This window comes from Sarcophilus harrisii, chromosome X (assembly GCF_902635505.1).
Source record: "Sarcophilus harrisii chromosome X, mSarHar1.11, whole genome shotgun sequence".
In the NCBI taxonomy this organism is placed as follows: Eukaryota; Metazoa; Chordata; class Mammalia; order Dasyuromorphia; family Dasyuridae; genus Sarcophilus; species Sarcophilus harrisii.
In genome coordinates, this window is record NC_045432.1 from 51,595,306 (window position 1) to 51,612,692 (window position 17,387).

Here is a 17,387-nt window from a genome sequence, read left to right on the forward strand (position 1 = left end):
GTGAGGGGTGGGTCAAATCCTTTTTCCACCAAATTGCTATCCATTTTTTTCACAGATCAGGTTTCCACACACACACACCCCTATATTTATTAAACACAATTTCTTGTGTATTTTTGTTTTGTCTGGTTTTATTTTGTTAATGGTTTTCTTTTTACTAATACTTTTTAAAATACTTGATATTTTAATTAGTATTGAATTAAATATTCAAATAATTTGAAGTGTATGGGTATTTTGTCACATTATTCTGACCCAGATATCAATGAGTTATTGGAGGGCACTCCCAAACTGATGAAAATACAAATATGATTTGATTCTTCTTACCCATCCGTGATCATTGAATGTCTCTCAGTTGTTTCAGTGCCTTATTTTGTTCATTATAATCTTGTGATTATCCTTATTATAAATGTCCTGAGTGTTTTTTTTAGGTAGGTTAATTTGGTCATTTTTATTGTTACAATAAATGGAATTTTTTTTTAATTATTTTATCGTTATTGCTGGTATACAAGCATACAAATAAGTTTCTTTGAAGTAATCTATTTTGAGCCTTTGCTGAAGTCATTATTGTTGCCTTTTTTTTTCTTTTTTTTTTTTTTTTTTGCTGAAGTGAGATTTTTTTAAACTCTCCATCATGTCACATGCACATAATGTTTTGACTGCTTTATTTCCAATGTTAATCCTTCTAATCTTTTTCTTATTGCAACTGCTAGAATTTCTATTAATTTCAAATAAAATTGGCTAAAATGGGGAGAAATGAATGGTATTGATAGGCTTAATAAGTCATAGCTATGACACAAAAGAACTTCATAAGTCATAGGGAGCTAGGAGTAAAAACAGATCTTTCACTCAGTGGCGATCTTAAGTGGAATATTTTACCTGTTGGGTGACATTGAAGTGCATTTATCTTAATTTGGAAACTTTAGGATCCACATTTTATCCTTGATGTTCCCCTTGGAGTGATAAGCAGAGTTGAAAAGATTGGAGTACAGAGTCATGGAGATAACTCCTGTGGCATAGAGATTGTTTGCAAGGTATGATATGATGTAATATTCAACAAATGAAACCTTTTATCTTGGGAAAGAGAGAGAGATACTGTGGTTTTCATTTGCCAATGTTAAATGACATTTCTAAAGATGTTTCACAATTCATACTTTTGTACATTCACATAAGCCTATTTATTTATTTTAGTGTAGACCTCACAAATTAGTACTGTTCTATATCCTAAGTCTCCAAAACAGGGAGGTCAGGCCTGGAGACATAAAGGAGTGTGCAGATGAGAACTTATTTTTTCTAGAATGATAAGGTCAATCAGCTAGAATTAATTAAGCACCCTCTGTGTATCAGATACTTTGCTGAGCCCTGGGGATATAAAGAAAGGCAAAAAACAGTTCCTGCTCTCAAGGAGTTCTTCCCAGTCTAGAGAAGAAGAGAACATGGGAACAACTGCATACAAAAAATGATATAGAAAGGTTAAATCATCTTGGGGGAAGGACCTAAGATTAAAAAGGTCTGGGAAAAGTCTTCTTGTACAGGGTGAGATTTGACTTGAGACTTGAAAGAGACCAAGAAAACCAAGAGAGGAGGTAGAACAATCCAGACATGAAAGAGGACCAGTGAATGGGTACAAAGTCAGGAGAAGGAAGGTTTTGATAAGGTATTTCTTAAAAATCCCACAATTAAAAATATTTTTAAAATTTTATTACCTTGGCCATTGAATTCTCATTAAACTATACTTGTAATTTTCACTCTTCGTGTGAAACAGAAAATTCATGCACTTTTGGTATCAATATTACTTTGAGAAATATTTATGACTGTTCTTTTCATATTTATGTAACAACATGTACATTTGGGCAATTACCAGGATATGAGAAACTTGCGACTTGCCTATAAACAAGAAGAACAGAGCAAGCTGGGGATATTTGAAAATCTTAGTAGATACGCCTTTCCTCTTTCCAATGGGCAAGTAAGTATATCTGAGTTAGCATTGCTATACTTTTTTGTGGGGATTTAAGAATCCAATATTGTAAAGTCCAGCTTTACTTTTGCTTGTTACTTTCACTTTTCAATTTACCTTTCTTTTAGAATACTCAGAGCAATATCGGTACTGGATTATTCCAGTAAGGCTACCAATCTACTACCTTAAACTCTATAGATTTAAATTTGAAAGTTTCGCAAATCCAGCCTTTATCACAATGAGAGATTTTAAGATTGGGTGTCTGGCAATAGGGGAAAACATCAACGTAGGGGATTTTTTTGTTTGTTTTTTGATTCAGGCTTTATTTGCATTCAACTATAAAGAAAAGTTTCCATCTAATGGCTGGAAAGTTTATGACCCCGTATCCGAATACAAGAGACAGGTAAAAAAAAAAAATTTATTTTTTAAATTGAAAACACTTGTTTACAGTCTTTTTTAATTTGATGGGGAAATGCTTATACTTCTTTCTGGAGCAAACATTTTATTTTTTATTTTTTTATTATAGGTTTTTATCTATAAGATATATGCATGGGTAATTTTTCAGCATTGACAATTGCAAAACCTTTTGTTCCAACTTTTCCCCTCCTTCCCCCAGTTGGCAGGTTGACCAATACATGTTAAATATGTTAAAGTATTTAACTTACGTTAAATATATGTATACATGTCCAAACCGTTATTTTGCTGTACAAAAAGAATCAGACTTTGAAATAGTGTATAATTAGCCTGTGAAGGAAATCAAAAATGTAGGCGGACAAAAATAGAGGGATTGGGAATTTTACATAGTGGTTCATAGTCATCTCCCAGAGTTCTTTCCCTGGGTGTATGTAGCTGGTTCAGTTCATTCCTGCTCTATTGGAACTGATTTGGTTCATCTCATTGTTGAAGAGGGCCCTGTCCATCAGAATTGATCATCATATAGTATTGTTGTTGAAGTATATAATGATGGAGCAAATATTTTACAAGATGTCAGCTGTATGTAGGAAATGAATATTTAGTTTTAGATAATCTAGTTTCTTAGCTTTGCCTTTTTATAGTGATCCTTTAATATCCTCTACTTTTTAGTCCTTTTGCCACAAAATGAGATTTCAAACTCAAAATGGTTAAAGTTTTTGTTATTCAAGTGAAGATCCACACTAAAGCCTTAAGTTAGGTTTTTAGATTTTAGCATAGATTATTCAGTCCAGATGCAGGACTCCTTCCCCTTTCCTCACAATGATTTTCTAAAGTACTTTTCAGGCATATGTATTTAATATAAAAGTTTATATTTTATAAGGATATATAGATATACACAAAACGTATACAAACGATAACATTTTTTCCTCACTACCTTTTGTTCGTTCCATTGTATGCTATTAGCTTAACACTTTTTTGGTATAATAAGAAATGTAGATTGTGGTATCATTTAATTCTGTATGATTTAGAAATTCTTAAATTTAATTAAGCTCTTGGGTTGCTTTAAAATGGATTACATGAAACAAAAATTGTTAACAGTCTTAAATTTTAAAGTAATGATAAGTAAGATGTCATGAGTTTTACATTGAGAAGAAGTGACTAATAGGATTTGTGTTGGATGCTTCTTGCTTTTTTCCTCTAGGGTTTACCAAATGAGAGCTGGAAAATATCCAAAATAAATAGTAGCTATGAGCTTTGTGATACGTATCCTGCTATTATTGTTGTGCCAACTAGTGTGAAAGATGATGACCTCACAAAAGTAGCAGCATTTAGAGCAAAAGGCAGAGTTCCTGTAAGTAATAAACATAAAGGCTTTATTAGCTTATAAACAGATGTTCCTTGTGAAAACTGACCAATGTTGTTGAAGAGTAGAAGTGTAGATATAGGCAAGTTGTTGAACAAATTAGAAAGTCGAAAAATAAGCTTCAGTTTATTATCTTACCTTTATAGTCTTCTATGGCTATTATGCAGCATTATGATGGTTAGTAGCAGTCACATATACAAAGGTGACTTTGCTAATAGGCCAACTAGAAGGTGATTCTCTCAAAATATAATCGAAAAGGGGAAGAATGAGTAACAGGAAAGAATGAATGTAAATTTGTTAAAAAATTTTCATCGCTAATATTCGAAGGCTGATCTTGGAGAAAATGCAACATTTTCTTAGTTGGTAAGTAGAATATTCCATAAACATATGATATAATTGCAGGGGACGGAGACTTTTATTAATAAAATAGCAGCCAAGAATGAACTGTCATGTTTAGAATTTGCCTTCAGCATCACAAATCATTGCCTCTGAGAAGGAAAAAGGGGGAAAGTAAGATATGAAAAGAAGAAATGAAAAGAAGCTGATCAAATGCAAATGGAGCAAATGAAGTCTTAGGTTGTTAACATACCTTTTAGTTTTTCTTAGAGAGCATCTAGTCAAACCCGATTCATGCTACTCCAGGCTTTTAGTTCTAAAACTTAGGTAACATTGATTTTTAATTATATGTTCACCTTTAGGAAGTATATTATGTGTAGGTAGGCTTTGTTTTTAAAGTAAGTGGTATAGTAATAATGAAATTGTTATTTTATGTAATAATCATCGCATCTGGAGAGGACTATGAGGATTGAATGTGGATCACAACTTAGTATTTTCACCTTTGTTTGCTTTTCTTTCTCATTTTTCTCCTTTTTGATCTGATTTTTCTGGTGCAGCATGATAAATGTGTAAATAGGTTTGGATGAATTGCACATGTTTAACCTATATTGGATTACTTGCTATCTAGGAGGAGGGGTGGAGGGAAGAGAGGGAGAAAAATTTGGAACACAAAGTTTTACAGGGGTTAATGTTGAAAACTATCTTTGTATGAATTTGGAAATATTAAAAGCTTTCTTTAAGTGGTAGCCCAAATAGGTGACTTTGAATGGGTTACTTTAAACTGAGCCTTAGTTTTTTTTTTTTTTTCTTTTTTTTTTAATTTTTAAAACTTTTTATTTTCAAAATGCATGCATAGACATTCTCTCTTGCAAAACCTTGTGTTCCAAATTTTTCTCCCTTCCCTCCTCCTCCCCAGACGGCAAGTGATCCAATATGTTAAATGTGCAATTCTTTTATACATATTTCCACAATTATCATGCTGCATAAGAAAAATCAGATCAAAAAGGAAAACAAAGTGAGAAAACAAAATGCAAGCAAACAGCAACAAAAAAAGTGAAAATACTATGTTGTGATCCACACTTGGTTCCCACTGTCCTTTGTCCAAGTGCAAATGGCTCTCTCCATCACAAGACCATTGGAACTGTGGGTGATTCTCATCGCTTTTATTGAAGTAGTCAAGAAGCATTTATTAAGCACCTCTTATATCATGCATTGGGCTAAGGGCTTCAAAGAAAGGTAAAAGATGTGGTCAGTCCCCGGTCTCAAAGTACTCACATTGTAAAGGGGGAAATAACATGAAAACAATTATATACAAACCAACCCCAAAAAGGATAAGTTGGAAATAATCAGTGGAGGAAAGGCTTCCTGTATGAGGTGGGATTTTAACTTGAACTTGAAGGAAGCCAGGAGGCAGAGATGATAAAGGAGAGCATTTGGTACACATTGGGAAAAATGTACTGCTCCAATGCACCCTGCCCTGTGCCCACCTAATGTCCTGTTCTAGGGGAAAGAGGAGCTGTATACTCCTCTGACTCTGCGCCTTCCGTCTTCTTGTATACATGGCGCCATCTACTTTCTGATATGTCCAACATGGAGAGAGCCTTTGCAAACAGGAGCAACCTGCCATTTCACCTCAGACTTCTATGTCTAGCTGCACAGTTGGTAGCAAAATTTCCTTCTCTTCCTGTGCATTTTTAATTTCCATCTCCTGCTGCACTTGTCTCCTGCCTAATATTCAGCCTTTGAAGGGAAAAGAGGAGTGAAAAGGCCTCCCATTTGACTATGTGCCTTCCATTTTCCATTGTGCTTGTCTTCCATCTGCTCTCCAGCATCACTAACGATGGCTATATCCTATACATCCCGTCATCCACACCCTATTCCCCATCTCCCATCTCTTGATGCTTTATTCCTGTCTCCACCTACTCTTTCCACTGTGGCCTCTGGAATGTTTTTTCCATAGAGGACAAACTTTCCTTCATCCTAACTCATCCCACTCATTTCATCTTCTAGCAATCACTGAAACCTGGGACCTCCCACTCCCGAATGACACAGGAACCCTGGCCACCTTTCCAGTACTGGCTGCACCTTCTGTCATTCCCTTCAGCACATTAGTCAAATTCGAAGAGTTGGAATACTCCCTACATTCCCCTTTGCTTCTTCCAAGTTCTGCCCATATTATTCATGTCTGCCACCTAATGCAAATCCTGGTAGCTGTTGTCAGCAGATCTTCAAGTCATGTGCCTTCAAACTTCAGCAAGTTTGATACCCTCTTTATAATTTTTCTTCCCTCTTCAGCTACTGCTCTTATAATGGGACTTTAACATACATGTCGACACTCTCTCTCAAATACCCTAGCCACTCATTTCCTGAATTTACTTCCCATGATATACTCCTATACCTCATTTTGGCCAAACACAAAAATGATCATATCCTTGATCTTGCCATCATCTACAAATATACTGCCTCCACGTTTGAGAATTCTGAAAAACCCATCCTTTTATCTAAATATGATCTATTGGCTTTCCGTTTCTTCCTTTGTCCTTAGCAAATCCTGCTCTTCATCTGCACTGTGACTTCCAGTGTCTTGATCTTTCAGTTCTCTCCCACATCATCTCTCCTACTCTATCCCACTCTCTCTTTTCCCCATCTTGATGTCTTGGTGAGTCAGTTTAACTTAACACTGTCTTTTTTTTTTTGAGTCCCTGACCCCCTTATTTTATCCCCAAATGCTCCTTCCTGAGCCTCAGCCTTGGATTATTCTCACCATTCACTGGCTTCACTTCTACACGTGTGGGTCCCACTACCTATTTGTGCTATGCAATCTCAAATGAGCCCTTACTGCTGCCTAGACATTCTTTGTACACCTCTCATCAACTCAACTATCCCACTCTCCTCTTTTCCCTCACCCTCTCAGAGGGGTGGGTGGGTGTGTGGGTGGGTGTGTAAGTAAATAAGTAAAACCAGGGGAAACAGGATATAGAGATGAGGAAAGAGAGTATTCCAGGTATGGACATAAACTATGAAAAAACTGAACATGGAAGAGTTTGTGCAAGGGAGCCACTTTCACTGGATGGTAGAGTATATGGAAGGGAGGAAGTTACAACTCCTTTTATTATAGTCTTTCTACTGACATATGTCTTTTCCAAACAAACTAGGTCTTGTCCTGGATTCATCCTGAGAGTCAGGCAACAATTACTCGATGCAGCCAGCCACTTGTGGGCCCGAATGATAAACGCTGCAAAGAAGATGAGAAATATTTGCAGACTATAATGGATGCTAATGCCCAGTCACATAAACTTATTATCTTTGATGCCCGACAAAACAGCGTTGCTGATACTAACAAGGTATGTGATGATTAGAGTTGCTTAAAAGATGCAATTGGGTAATAAGGCTTTTAGAAAAAGTCTGCCTTTTAAGTGAGTGAGTTCTCTCCTACTTAGAAATAGAGCCATTCTTAGGGCGTCAAGCACTCTGAGCAGCCAGCAGATTTGGAGTGGTGTTTATGCTAGTCTCTGATCTGTACTTTTAATATTAGGAGATGAGGTACTTTTTTTCTTTTTTCCTCTTTACCACTTTGGGAAAGTGGTTTCGATGGGCAGAAATCTTGTCTGCTGTGCCAACTAATTATGTGTCTGGAAATGGTCTGAATGTCCCAAGAAAAAATAATTATTTCATTGAAGCGAACTTGAGGCAATAGCATTTCTGAATTTTAAAAAGTGCGTTTTTAACTTTCATAGCTTCCTTTCCAGAGGTTTAATTTATGAAATCCAGTGAGTGGTACCATGAACTTAGAATCCTCTGAGAATTAAGTTCTTTTATTAAGAATTTACTGTATTATTAAAAGTTTTCACAAGTCATGGCCAACATTGTTGGCTTCTTTCTCTTATCTTTTCCTCAGTAATGCTTTGTTTCCCCTTTTCCCCAGAGGAGCTGATACTGTTCTTTTGTATTTTCTGGTTGATTGATTACATGTGATAATTGTGAATGAAGATCAGATGATTGTTATTATCTCAGTCAAGCTTTTTATTTTAAGCATTTTTTTCTCTGATTTTGTGAGACTTTGATGCCTAAATTCTTTCAGTGGGACAATAAGCAAGTGACAATTGGCGGGGAGAGGGAAGCTTCCAGGAGTGTGAGGATATTCAATCCCATCGTCAGCAACTGATATCTAGAATTTGGAATCTGTTGTGTATTTGCATATACCTGTTCATCACATCCTTTCCTTCATATTCCTGGTATCTCTTACATTATGTGACCTCAGGGAGTCCATGATTACTCAGAAATTAACATAACAATCTGTACAGGAGAAACTAAACTGATCAAAATGCTTATTGTCTGCATTTTGACATGTAGTTGGAAGACCAGTCAAATGAATTAGCTATCAGCATATTTATATGAGAGGTGCTGCACGTGCCCAGTGACGTGGATGTCTATATTAAAATTCAATGAATTTGACATCCAATTGCTCATAAATCTGAACAGTGCCATTTGACAAGCATTGATTAAAATTTTTCTCTGTGCAAAGCACTAGGCCGGGCTCGGTCCAAAAACAAAAATAAAGTAGTGCTTGCCCTCAAGGGGAATACAGTATACATGCTAGGAAAATTGAAGTAGGAGAGAGCAGTAACTGGGGAGATGTAAAGGAAAGCTCTTCAGAAGAGTTCATCCTAGTCCACCTCTTTTTTGCTATGATGCTCAGTCATTCTCCTTTCTCTCAGGGAATTTGGTGCCTAACTTACAATCTCTACCCCCTTCCCATCCTCATTATAGTTGTGGTTTCCAAGAAACACATGGGTGTCTGCTCATTCATCTAGAGATTCCCATCTCTTAGAGCATAGTCCCAGATATGATTATAGAGGAAATGTAAATGACACTGAAGACTTTGGGTTTCCTAGATCAAGAACATGGAGGATTTCTCATCTCTCTCCAAAACGGGAATTGTGCACAAGAGATATAATTATTTGAACTCCTTCCACAGTTTAGGACGTCAAGAAGCCAAATAATGTAAAAACCATGAGAAATTAGCACAGTAATACTCAACTCCCAGCATGCTCACTCCACATCCCTTCCCCCACCACTTCCCATACTCTGGCAGCAAGCTGTCCCATTGGTTAAAACAAAACTCGGTTCTAGCCCATCCCATCCAGTACTACAGAGCTACAGGCTTCAATAGGGGTGTACTGTTTAGCTGTGCTCTTTGCCATGACAGAGCTCAATCAGTGACCTTAGGAAAAGAGGAAAGTGGGAAAGGACAGGTAATATGACTGTGGAACTCTACTAAATTTGAGGTAAAGAGCCAACTTCAGGCTGTTGTTCCCCGTTCCCCATAGAAGTCACAGGCCAGAGACTGAGACTGGTGGATTCTAGATTTGAAGGAGAAAGAAAGCTGAGATCCTTTGAGATCCAGTCTGTAGAGAGGGAGAAGAGCCATCAAAAGAGGGAAGGAGTCAGAAAATGAAAATTTGAGAAAATAAGGGGAAAAGACCGACATTACCAAAGATCTCCGGAGAAAGAAAGCTCACTTAAAGAGCTTGAACATAAGCAGATACACCAATCTAAACGATATTAATAATGACAGATTAGGATTTAATTAGGTAGGAGAGTTCAGGTGTTTATGAATAAGTACCCAAGAAATGAAATCAATAGGAAAATGAATCAATACCTGATGAGACAGAAGAGACCCTATGGATTCCCAAGAGATCATGGAACCACAGCAGGATGTTTCCACTGAACAGTTTAAAAGAGAAATAAGAATCGTAAAAGCAGAATTTATGGCCTGCACAACAGAAGTAGTTGGGAGAATTGAAAGACCTAAATTTATGGTGGCAATTTGCCAAAGAAACAAGAAATTAGGAACACAAATGCATGAAAGGGAAAGGCAATCTGGAAGAAGAGAAGCAAGAAGCAGTGATGTTTTCAAAAAGCATGACCCTCCATACAAGCAAAGTATTGATCTTAAAGGCAGGATGTATAGGGACAGCCTAAGGATTGTAGACCTCCCAAGAAAACATTTAAAAAAACAAAACAAAACAAAAAAAAACCTGAATCCTGGAATGCAAGGAAACTGACCCCCACTCCTGAAGATAGAAAACCGTTGCAGTTAGAAAAGAATTTCACAAATCACCTATAGGAAATGATGCTGAAGGGAAAAAAAGGGGGGGGAAAATAGTTGCACTAGACCAAAGGATATTATTTTATAATAATAGGTCTCCTTGGCTGATTTAATCAGTCCCTAATGCTTGGAGTTGCATATATTGGATACTTTGTGAATGTTTGGACTGGATTGTTGCAGCAGATTTCTTATGGGTCTCCCCACCTCAGGGCTCTTCCTAACTCCAACCCGTCTTCTCTTCAGTTGCTAAAAGTGATTTTGATAAAGCACAGGGCTAACCATATCACTCCCCAACTCAATAAACTGCAGTTATTCCTTATTCCCTTTAATTGTTAAACCCCTTCACAACCAGGTCTCTTCCTTACCTTTCCAGTCTTCTTACCTTTTACTCTCCATAATCTGGGATCCAGCAGCATTGGTGTTCTTGTTATTACTTATAGCCAACACTCCATCTGTCTTCTTTTTCGCTGCCTGTTGACATGCATATAAAAATAGTTCTTATTTAACTACTTTTAGAGCTGCTAGGTACTGAAGATGCAAAATATATAATGAATTAAGCAATCCCTCCTTAAAGGAGCTTGCATTCTAAGGAGAGAGACAGGACATAAATGAGTAAAATAAAGAGAAAATAGAATAAAACAAATATGAATAGAATGAAACAAATGCAGAGTAGTTGAATAAAAAGTATTTACAGACGGAAAATACTAGTAATTGTGATCAGAAAGGTTTCACTTAGAAAGTAGTGCTTGTAATGTTTGTGACAGCCCTCTTTGTAGTGGCCAGAAACTGGAAACTGAATGGATGCCCATCAATTGGAGAACGGCTCAATAAATTGTGGTATATGAATATTAGGTTGTTCTGTAAGAAAGGACCAGCAGGATGATTTCAGAAAGGCCTGGAGAGCCTTACACAAACTGATGCCGAGTGAAATGAGCAGGACCAGAAGATCATGAGATACTTCAACAACAATACTGTATGATGATCAATTCTGATGTACGTGGTCCTCTTCAACAATGAGATGAATCAGATCAGTTCCAATAGAACCATAATGAACTGAACCAGCTTACACCCAGTGAAAGAACTCTGGGAGATGACTATGAAACACTACATAGAATTCCCAATCCCTCTCTTTTTGTCCACCTGAATTTTTGATTTCCTTCACGGGCTAATTGTACACTATTTCAAAGTCTGACTCTTTTTCTACAGCAAAATAACTGTCTGGACATATATACGTATATTGTATTTAACTTATACTCTAACATATTTAATGTGCATTGGTCAACCTGCCATCTGGGGGAAGGGGTGGGGGGAAGGAGGGGAAAAGTTGGAACAAAAGAATTTGTAACTGTCAATGCTGAAAAATTACCTATGCACATATATCTTGTAAATAAAAAGCTATAATTAAAAAAAAGTGGTGTTTGTGTTAAAAGCAAAAAGTGTGTGTGTGTGGGGGGGGGTGTTCTGTGGGACACAAAAGTAAGGAGGGGGAGTGCATTCAAGGTAAGAGCCAGTACAAAGAGACGAGAGTTTGGGTGATGGAATGTGTATGAGAGAGAAGGCTGTCTATTGTAGCTGAAATTTCAAGTATTGGGAGGGTGAGTAATGTATGACCAAGCTATAAAGACAGATTGCTATAAAAATTAGCTTTCCCATAATTCACAGTTGCCATTTAGGAAACAGTGGGTGGAGCCCTGGGCTTAGAGTTAGGAGGACATGGGTTCAGATGTAAACTCAGAAACTTACTGGTTGTGTGACCCTGAACAAATCATATAACCTCTGTCTCAATTTATTCGATTGTAAATTGTGAGTGGTTGTACCTATTTGCCATGGTGATTGTTAGAATCAAATGAGAGAAAGTTCACTTTATGAAGTAAAGTGCTTGCCACATATGGCCTTCCTGCCACAAGCAAGCTTTCCCCCACTCTAGCCCATCCTCTACTCTTCTGTCAGTGAGCTTCCAAAAGGGCAGATCTAACTTAAACTTGAAGAATAAGAAGAACCACTCATACACATATGAGACTTTATATTTCTCACAACAACCTTTTGAGGTAGTTTGTTATTATAATCCATCCTCTCTTTATAGTTGAAAAAACAATCTCAGGGAGTTGAATCCTCTTTCAGTGTCTGGGCTATGTCTAGCAGATGTGTTTTCTGATTCCAGATCTAGGTAGCTCATACTTAAAACTTGTTTGTGTGTCTGGCTACTCTCATTCCCTTTTCTAGAAATACAATTCAATTAAACATTTAATAAAGGCCTTCCTTGTACAATACACTTCACCTCTCAATGCCTTCAGACAACTCTCCAAGCCTATAAACAGAGGAACTGGTACTGATCTTCATTAGTAAACGGAGTGTCCTTGTTGGGTTTTCTCTTTACCTATGAAATCACAAGTCTTCAATTTCGAGGAGTCTATGAAGCGGGATGGAGGAAAAAATTACATATTTATTTTCACTCACCTCTAACTGATATTAAGGATTTCCTTTAGTTATTTAAAAAACATTCTTCTGAGAAGCAGTCCCAAGGTTCACCAGTTGTCCAAAGGAGTCTAACACTAAAAATAAATTAATAGTCCCTGCTCTACATGGTAAGGTCCTCCAGATCTCTTTGCAGAGGATGTTGGTCTGATGACATCTTGCTCTGGAACATCACAGAATTATCTGGGAGAAATCTATAATCTAATGATCTACAGAGAAAAATCAAATGTTATTCAGACTGATAGGTAGCTGAATGAGCAATCTGTGAGAGATGACATTGAGATTTGATCTGGATTTGCAATTGATGTATCTTGGGCATATACCACACATGGACAAATAAGTGGGTCCATAATTGAATATGAGGAAGAAAATGCTCTGTGTCTGGGTATTATGGAATAACATGCATTGCAAAGACTCAAAATTGCAGTTCACTCAGAGTGGTCATAAATAGGTAACTATGTTTATTACCGATCACAAATTGTGCAGAGAAAGCACTGTTAAAGATATGAAAGAGATTTGTGATGAGTGAGGTTTACCCAAATGGACAGACCTGGATCAGGTCCCCATCATCTTGGCTGGACCCCTTGTGAGGTCTTCTGTGGCAGACTTATGGGAACACATGGACAATAATCATGTAGGATTGAATGGTCTGGAGGTTTTCAGTTTGCTTTGATGGATGGTGTGTCCTTTTAAGTAAAGTTGATAGGTGTGAGTTTGGGGGGTTTTTTTTGTTGTTGTTCTTTTCTGTTTTTTCTTACCTTCCTCTTCTTGTGTGATAACTTGAGAAATGATTATGTGTTGTTTCAAGATGATGTCATTTCCCATTGTGATTTCATTGATGTGTATACTCGTTTGATCAAGCTATTCTCCCCGACTGTCATCTTGAGTACCATTTCAACTTCTGCGTCCAGCACATTGCAGACTGAGGTGTAAAGGTCCAAATCCAATAGTTGAATTATCACTGACCATAAAAAAGATTAGAAAAATGTGGATAAATTCCACTTTCTGTTTGTTTTCCTTCTGCCAGCTGTTGTATCTTTATTCTTGATAATGACAGAAAGTATTCATTCACAAAAGTTATTTCAATACCAATTTCTCAGAGTTATATTATGGAAAGGAGTTCATAATTAGAAAATACAAGTACATTTTAGTTCCCCAAAATATCCCAAAGTGTTCTCCAGATTATTTTGCTGTACTGGATTTTTTTTTTTTTTTTAAATCTAAACTTCTTGAAATCTGTGTCATTAGCTGGAGTGTGGAAATCTTTTTACACTGAAGAAATTTTGTGAGAGATTACATATTGAGATTTGATCTGGATTTGCAAATGGCTTTAGCCTTTCTTTGTCAGGGAAACTGAGACCAAAACACAGTTAGCATTATCAGCATGAGTTCTTCATAAAGAAGGTCTGTTCTCATCTGTACTTTTGCCTGGCTTCTCCACAGAACAACAGGCCCTTCCCCTCTTTACTAGGGTAAACTGTTCGCCTGAAATCTCATCGCGCCATTCTCCAACAGTGGGCTGCTCCTTTTTCTTATTTGGGTCTCTAGCTTTTATCACAATGTTTGGCATATAATAGCTTAATAAGTGTTTATTAAATTGAAAAAAGAAAGTTTACGTGAGAATACTACTTTAAAACAAACCTGGGGGGGGGGGGGGTTCAAGTACCAATCATTGTTTCTGAAAATAGCTTGAATGCTATTTTCTGTATAAACCACCTGCTTGTTAAATTTATTTTATTTATTTTGCATGGGGCAATTGGGGTTAAGTGACTTGCCCGGAATCACACAGGTAGGAAGTGTTAAATGTGTTAAATTTATTTTAAATAGGCAAAAGGTGGAGGATATGAAAGTGAAAGTGCCTATCCAAACGCTGAGCTGATATTCTTGGAAATTCACAATATTCATGTGATGAGAGAATCATTACGTAAATTGAAAGAAATTGTGTATCCCTCGATTGATGAGGCCAAGTGGCTATCCAACGTGGATGCAACACATTGGTTGGAATACATAAGGGTAAGGAACACAGGGTTTTGCAAGGGTGAATGTTGAAAATTATGTGGATATTTTGAAAATAAGCTTTAATTAAAAAAAAAAAGGAATTACCTAAGGGTAAAGGAGTTTCTAACTTAAGAACTCTGCTATTAAAACTGTGATTATAGCAAAAGTATATTTCTGTTCATCTTACAGATGAATGTTATCTCCTGATACTTAACTTCTTTTCCTCTGTTTCCGTGAACAGAAATATTGATATGTCCTTGGGGGTGGAGGAAAAGGTGTTCACAGGTAGTGCTTCACAACAAGGATGTTGTCAGTTAAATGAGAACATGAGTGGAAAGTGACCTTACATCTATATCATCATGTAGTCTAACATATTTTAAAGATCAAGAAATTTTGAGCCTCAGAGTAGTTAATTGACTTGGATTGTGAGTAGCTGAACCAGGATGCAAACTCTCCTCCCTCAACATATCTCCCAGCTTTCCCAACAGTCAGTCTCTTCTGTTTGGTTTGAGGCACAATATGAAAAGGAAACAGAGCCTGTCCTCAAGGAACACTGGTTTTAATGGCCAGAACTGGAGAGGCATAGCTAGTTAGCACTTGCAGTGAAAAAGGTCCCAAGGCTTAAATCTGAAATGGAGCCACAGTCAAATGGCTGCCAAGAAAAGCCTTGGGCTGAGAAAGCTATTTGTGCCTTTCAGGCCACCCATATGCTTATGCTGCATTGTGCTAGGAGCCTCCTTCCAAAAAGGACAGTAATGAGCCAGGAAATAAACCTTCAGAGGAAGGCAACCAGGATGGTAAGAGGCGGCTTGGCCGTGCCATCTAAGAGATCCTCCCCAGCGAGGGTTCATTGGGCATTGCCCATACCAGATACTTGCTTGCTGCTGGAGATAGAGAGGAAACTAACAGGGCCTGCCCACAAGGAGTGTTCCTTTGGCTAGTTGTTTAAGGAATAGGGGACATTAGGCTGGGATAGGATGGGGGAACACAGGTACCTCCAGGGAACTGGAGAACTATCATGGAAAGATTGATTTTGCATCTTTCTAGAGGGGGAAGAAAACCCACTGAATACTGGGCAAAGAATACAGAGAAGTCAGCTTTATGCTTGATATTTTTATGAGGAAGTAAATCCATGGAGCCGCTCAAAACCAGCCAGCTTCCCTTTAGCAAAAAGGTTCAGATAAGTAGTGGTTGGCCAGTTCTTCTGTCAGGGCTGTGCAAAGGTGGTTTCGTGCATTAGGTTCTGCTTAAACTAAGTGACATTAAAGTTCCTTACAGTGCTAAGGTGCTACATACTTTTTACTTGATAAGGAATTCTCAGTGAATCTATCTCATGACTTGCTATTGTATAGAGTGATGTTGTATTTAATGTTGTAATTAATCAAGGAGCCTCCAGCACTTCAAAGATGTACAGACAAGTGACTTTCCTAGTCTGTTTCCTCATTTGTAAATAGCTTTGTCACAGCATTTCCGAGATGCCCAGAAGAGAATGCACATAAAGCTCTTCAAACTTAAGAGTTTCAGAGGCATCCAGATACAGATACCAAAGAGAGATGGACCTTGCCCCCAGAACCTTTGCATTCTGTTGAGGGGTTAGAGCTTGGTTAGGAGATACAGAATGGCTGCCCAATGATCTGCAGGGTGAGTGGGACAGTAACAACTGAGGATTCAGAGTGGCCTCTCCAGGCCTCTTCACTGAGCCTTGAAGGCATGGAGGCACAAAGTAGGAGCAAGAATAGGGAGGGAGGAGTAAGGTTGAATGAGTGTGGAAGCCTTGGCGGCAGCCAGATAGAAAAAAGCTTTACAGGTCCAACAGGGGTTATTCTGTTCCAGAAGCGAGAAGGGCTTACTGAAACTTCATTTGCAGAGGTGTGCCAGAGAAGGGTGAGAGGTGGAAAATTGGGAGAAAGGGTGATGATCAAAGGGTCAGATTTCTTCCAGGAGATACAAGAGGATAAGCTTCAGACAGGAGTAGAGAGGCAAGGAAGATGAGAATGATGGTGGTTCACACTTAATATTTTTAAGGTTTGCTTTACATTACATTGCCTTATTTGATCCTCAAAGTAACCCTGTGAGGGTGGGTATCATTATGGTCTTATTATTACTATTATTTTACTAAGGAGTATATAGAGTTTGGTTGAATGCTTTATCCAGTGTCAGATGCTAATTAAGTGAGTAGGGCTACCTCATCCCCTGAGGAAGAAGGAAAGAAAATAGGGATGATCTGGTGATTTCAAGTCTGTAATTAGAAAAAGAAAGTGAAACAAATAAACTCAGTTCCTTAAGTGAAGTATTAGGTGAAGTCCTATTTGCAGAGGAACTAGAGAAGGGGATAATGCAAATGACTTGGAGTAAAGAGGCGTGGAATCCCTGCTTTCCTATTAACCTGGAAGTGAAATAGTTTTTTATTAAAAGGTATTAAAAATATCTGCTTTCTTTTCTGAAGATGCTTCTTGCTGGAGCATTAAGAATTGCTGATAAAATAGAATCTGGAAAAACTTCTGTGGTGATACATTGTAGTGACGGCTGGGATCGAACAGCACAGCTCACATCTCTGGCTATGCTTATGTTGGACAGCTATTACCGTACCATTCAAGGATTTGAGGCCCTTGTAGAAAAAGAGTGGACAAGCTTTGGGCACAGGTTTGCCTTGGTAAGCTGTGATGTCATCATCTTAACTTTATTTTCTGTTGTATCCTAGGAATAATGGGTTACTATAATAGAATAACATGAAATAT

At 37.6% G+C, this 17,387-nt stretch overlaps 1 protein-coding gene across 8 annotated transcripts in view; it reads left to right on the forward strand.

The window, feature by feature from the left end:
* The window catches only part of MTMR1 (myotubularin related protein 1), a 67,232-nt gene that overhangs the window by 25,878 nt on the left and 23,967 nt on the right, over positions 1–17,387 (forward strand). For all 8 annotated transcript variants that reach the window (XM_031944532.1, XM_031944533.1, XM_031944535.1 and 5 more), the window contains 7 exons: positions 921–1,028; positions 1,859–1,960; positions 2,271–2,354; positions 3,567–3,716; positions 7,220–7,408; positions 14,479–14,664; positions 17,096–17,302. In XM_031944532.1, coding sequence (XP_031800392.1) covers positions 921–1,028; positions 1,859–1,960; positions 2,271–2,354; positions 3,567–3,716; positions 7,220–7,408; positions 14,479–14,664; positions 17,096–17,302 — 1,026 coding nt within the window. The remainder of the gene's footprint in view (positions 1–920; positions 1,029–1,858; positions 1,961–2,270; positions 2,355–3,566; positions 3,717–7,219; positions 7,409–14,478; positions 14,665–17,095; positions 17,303–17,387) is intronic.